Source organism: Sardina pilchardus, chromosome 18, assembly GCF_963854185.1.
Source record: "Sardina pilchardus chromosome 18, fSarPil1.1, whole genome shotgun sequence".
NCBI classification, from domain to species: Eukaryota; Metazoa; Chordata; class Actinopteri; order Clupeiformes; family Clupeidae; genus Sardina; species Sardina pilchardus.
The window spans coordinates 5,417,127-5,422,126 of NC_085011.1; the positions used below are offsets into that span (position 1 = coordinate 5,417,127).

Consider the following 5,000-nt stretch of genomic DNA (forward strand, 5'->3'; position numbering starts at 1 on the left):
AAGTTTGGGTGTTGGGGTGGGCTGCCAAGAGCTTCACTCAATTATGGATTTATATTTAAATACACCTATATTCAGACACAAGTCCACACTGTAGCGTATTGAATTACCCCACTCTCAACGGCCTGTCAGTAAACTGTTAAGTTAAGCCGTTAGTGGCCAACATGGTGTCCAGTATCCCCAGAAAGCAACACACTTTAGCTCACAAACACAACATCCTTCAGTGCTAACATTAGATTTGAAGAATAAAAACATTGCCCTCACCGTTCCAACTTCTAAAATATTCGCAATGTCTGTACCGTTAGTTAGAACAATTCCCTTCCTACAAAGTATATAGAAATAAGCATTGCATACTTTCTCTACTGGACAGGGTCCAGTGAGGATCTCAGACGAAGGAATATGAAACAAATAACATCGGTGTGGAGAAAAAGTCCTTTATCCTTTTGATATTTAACAGTGATAACCTGGGCCACTAGCAGAAAGAAAGCATATCAAACAAACATTTCTAAAGACAGAATGCACAAATTCTATCTCCAGGACATATACAGTATAGTACATTTAAAAATATAATAATAAATTACTGTATTCTAAGCAGCATTTTATACACACACGCTCACACATTCTCATGGATGACCATACAAAAATACATATTTGTGATTCGACACGCAGAGGACAAAAGTTTATTCTATCTAGTTTTTTCCTTGGAGAGAACTGAGCTTTGAAGAATAACTGTTGACCTACTGAAAGGCTGGCAAAGCTGCAGCAAATGTATTTTCACTGATTCTCACTCTAATCTAACAGGCAGACAGCATGTACTGCAATTGTGACACGGGTATTAAACACAGAATATCAGGTTATAATGATGTAAACTTAGCCTAGACTGATTTAACACCTTGCATTAATCTCTCTGTTCCTCCATCTTATTGTAAAGCCACTTTCAGTGAGAGAAAGGTCTGTCAAGAGACAGATAGAGAGATAGAGATAGAGAGAGAGAGAGAGAGAGAGAGAGAGAGAGAGAGAGAGATGTGACATAAAACCAGTTTCACCTCTTCCTGTCTTGCTATGCCTGCTGGGACTAGTCAGTGAAGCCCTCAGCCAGTTTGCCTCTTTCATGGCTGTCTAGTGTCGGAGCGTGCCAGCGATATCCACAGAGGCCGCATGGCTAGAATAGAATAGAATAGAATATATACTTTTTTGATCCCGTGAGGGAAATTCAGTTCTCTGCATTTAACCCAATTTAACCGAATTAGTGAACACACAGCACACAGTGAACACACAGTGAGGTGAATCACACAACCCAGAGCAGTGAGCTGCCTGCCCAACCAGCGGCGCTCGGGGAGCAGTGAGGGGTTAGGTGCCTTGCTCAAGGGCACTTCAGCCAGGGTGGACTGGTCGGGGATCGAACCGGCAACCCTCCGGTTACAAGCCCGGTGCGCTAACCAGTACACCACGGCTGCCCGACACACCACGGCCGCCCGACAGATGGCTGTCTGTTTGTATTCCAGGCAGAGCACACCTGACTCTCAAAGCTCAAGCACTCACATGCTAACCCAGCCAGGGCACTACAAGGTGTAGGAAAGTTAGGACGATTCCAATGGCCTTGCACTGAGAGTAGACCCTACAGTATAATATAGTGACCAATGCAAATATTATCATTGCAGGGGTCTGATATTATATTCTTTCATTGGGAGCAACATTTCTAGCGGCACTCCTAAGCAAAGTGTCCATGCTTCATTGACCATGACAGGTGTACTTGTGATCGGCTGGACGACAACCCAACAGGATAGCACTGTTTTGAGGGTACAGCTGGGACTCTCCCAATGGATGCTATCTCTGTTTAACACAATTGTAGTCCTCTAAGCAGGGTGGCACAGTGCAAGTCTAGCCTTAAAGTCCTGGCTTTTTATAACAACTCAACCCCAAACCACTAACTCTCATTATCACATTCTCCTCAGATATGTTCTACATGAAAAGTGCACTGCACAATTCGAATTACTTTTACTTTCTGTCAAATTCCAAGCTAAATGCTTCTTGTGGTCCTGAAGCTGTTTGCGCAGTGTGTTCACAAACTCTGTTGGTGGTGCACTATCCCAGCTCTGTAAGTGAGAATGAAACATATTGGCTTGGATGGAGCCATCTACAATTCTGCCAATCCAGACTCTGCTTCACAAGTATAAAAGGGGAGGGGTGATTTTGATTGGCTGTTGAGTTTGAATATCAACAACAACCTTTTGCTAAAATTCACAGACTCTACCTTTAATGGTTTCATGGTTATTAAAGGAGGCTCTTTAGCAGCTCTCAGTATTAATCATGACTTTAGACATGAAAAGCCCTTTTCAATTCCAGAAAAACCCTGTGTACCAACCAAAGGTATGTCTTTGTATGGAAATGTTTAACTACATCAAACGTTGAGCTTTTCAGAAAGCTTGGGAAGAAAGTACAGGAGGTTGATGTGACATAAATGTATTATTACATAATCAATACATTTGTCATCATACCACATATTCTTTAAGTTCTCAAAATCAGACCATCAACGCTTTGGCACATCTGATGGCATCTGGACACTGCAGCATTCTATAGACAGAACAGAACAAGTCTGCATCAATCAATTAATTATCAATTAATATTCAGGCATTTAGCTGACGCTCCTATCCAGGTTAACTCAGAACCAACTAGTCACAGGCACATCGGAAGTCCCCGACCACTAGGCCACCTCTGTCCCATATGTAATTAATGCATATTAAAGCCAAGCCCATATAATTATAATCTCTGGTGAAACCCTTTCAAATAATTTCAGTTTTGTGATTTCTTTGTAAAACTACAATTGCAGATTCATACAGTCTACTGTGAGTTCAACGTACCAGTGCAATTCAAATCCTATTCAATCCAAATAATGTATAATGCATTATTAAAATGTACCATGAAGGTTGTAATGTAAAAATGAAATCTTACTATCTGAATGCCTATGGGAGATATTCTAAGGAACAATGCACAGACAATAAGAAATAAATTCGGCAATGGTGTCAATGTCATGTCTCTTGAATCTACACTGAGACAGACAATAGGGAACATTGTCAATACCATATCGGTCTGATTAGTCATTCGAAACCATTGAGTAGTTATGTGAATTGTCTGTAGTAAGAAATAGACATGTTTGTTCAGACTGTGACAAAAGACAAGTTGAATAGAGGAATTCACAAACTAGATGCCATAAAAGGCTAAATAGAATATGTAGATCAGATCTCTAAATTTCCCTCGCATGTCCTCCTAAAAACATACTGTTCTCTGTAGTTGATGGGAAAAGCCTTTTGCGACACAGGTGCCATCCGATGCAATTTTGAGAAAGGCACATTCACTTCCTCTTGTGCCATCAGCAGTGAATAGAAACCATCCGTTTCTGTCGTCTCAGCTGTCAGCCAGAGATCCATCAGGACCACACAACTCTGCCAAAAACACCATCACATATGCAACAGGCACACAAACACACTAACAGAGGGATGGCATAGAGAGAGAGGGAGAGAGAGAAGGAGAAAGAGAGAGCAGGGAAGAGTGAAAAAACGACAGAACTATACAGAGAAATGGCAGGAGACTGAGGAGGCTAATTTGACCAAGTGATGGAGCGGAGGTGTGAGAAGAGAGGGGTCCGGGCGGCATGAACTCTCATCTCATCTTCCTTGTCTGGTGCAATCACCGCAGAGTGAACTGGACTCTGGTGAGCAGAGCAGGGTCTCGTCCCCACCGGCACTCCCCCAGCCTGGGTGCACAAGTGATGCTTCAGGTCTCAGTCATCAGTCATCAAACGCCTGTTCTTTTATGTGTCAGGAGTTTTGCAGGGTACCATGACCATTCATACAAACACACACACACACACACACACACACACACACACACACACACACACACACACACACACACACACACACACACACACACACTGTGTGTCCTTACTTTAAAAAAAACATTGGGTTATCATGGCAACGTGGGTGGCTGATGTGCTGTTGCCATCATGAGTTTTTAAACAACTCTGTCAGTGCTCTATGTCTACATGTTGAGTAGGTAAAGCCAGGCTTCTAGCTTTACCAGACGAGTAAGTAAAAACAATCCTACGGTTTTACTACTCAAGAGAGTCATGTGTGGGGGCGTCTACCAGACCAGCTCGGAAAAAAAGAAACCCAGACAGGAATGGTGTGGGTGACATGGAGTCAGCTTGTCAGTGTGAACTGTCTTGTGTCCGCCATTGAGTCCTTGTCCTTACAGCATCAGTTCTGTTGACACCGTCCTCTTAGCCAAAGTCGATTCGTGGACGATACTCCAAAACCATGGGATAGGCCTGTTGAGTACAGTTGAGACAGAGAGGCAGACCAAACATTAATCAATCAAGAGTTGTTAGTTTGTTTTTTAATTAGAAAGCATTACAGTACTAATCTGAGTGGACAAGCACGGCCTATTCATACTTTGCAGTCACGTGACTACTGGCGGGCAAGAAACACTGACAACAATGGCTTGCATTTGCATGTTAGTACAGTAGCTTTACACAAAGTAACAGCTTGACAAGCACAGTTGTTTAAAAAATAAATAAATAAATAAATCGTACAACAACTATCTGGCATATTGCACCTCAAAACACCAGCTTTCGTATAGTACAACTGATGACAACCCGGCAAGAATGTTGATTAGTTTACTGGGTTTCATTGCTGTAGAATGGTGTCCTTGCCTGCCAGCCAGTAGCTGTGACATCATGTGCAAAGTACGAATTGGAGAAACCAAAGGCAGAGGTAGAAAACTCCAGTTTCAGAGAGTAAAAGTCCAATCGTGTATTGGTTCTACCCTTGTGCGCTTAACACAGGTGATCTCATCAATCAGCTGCTCTACCTGGCTGAACAGTTGTGTTAATTAGAATCAGCTGGTTTTAAGTGAGTGGTTGGCACAGATGTGTGGTAGGACTTATACTTTCTGAAGCTGGACTTGTCCACCTCTGGAGAAAGGTAGCTAGAAGCAGAGAG

General features: G+C 42.5%; 1 protein-coding gene across 3 annotated transcripts in view; it reads right to left on the reverse strand.

The window, feature by feature from the left end:
* Positions 1 to 415: 415 nt before the first annotated feature.
* pcgf5a (polycomb group ring finger 5a) overlaps positions 416 to 5,000 on the reverse strand; it is an 11,169-nt gene continuing 6,584 nt past the window's right edge. For all 3 annotated transcript variants that reach the window (XM_062519704.1, XM_062519705.1, XM_062519706.1), the window contains one exon: positions 416 to 4,327. In XM_062519704.1, the coding sequence (XP_062375688.1) occupies positions 4,280 to 4,327 (48 nt within the window). In that variant the 3' untranslated portion in view covers positions 416 to 4,279. The remainder of the gene's footprint in view (positions 4,328 to 5,000) is intronic.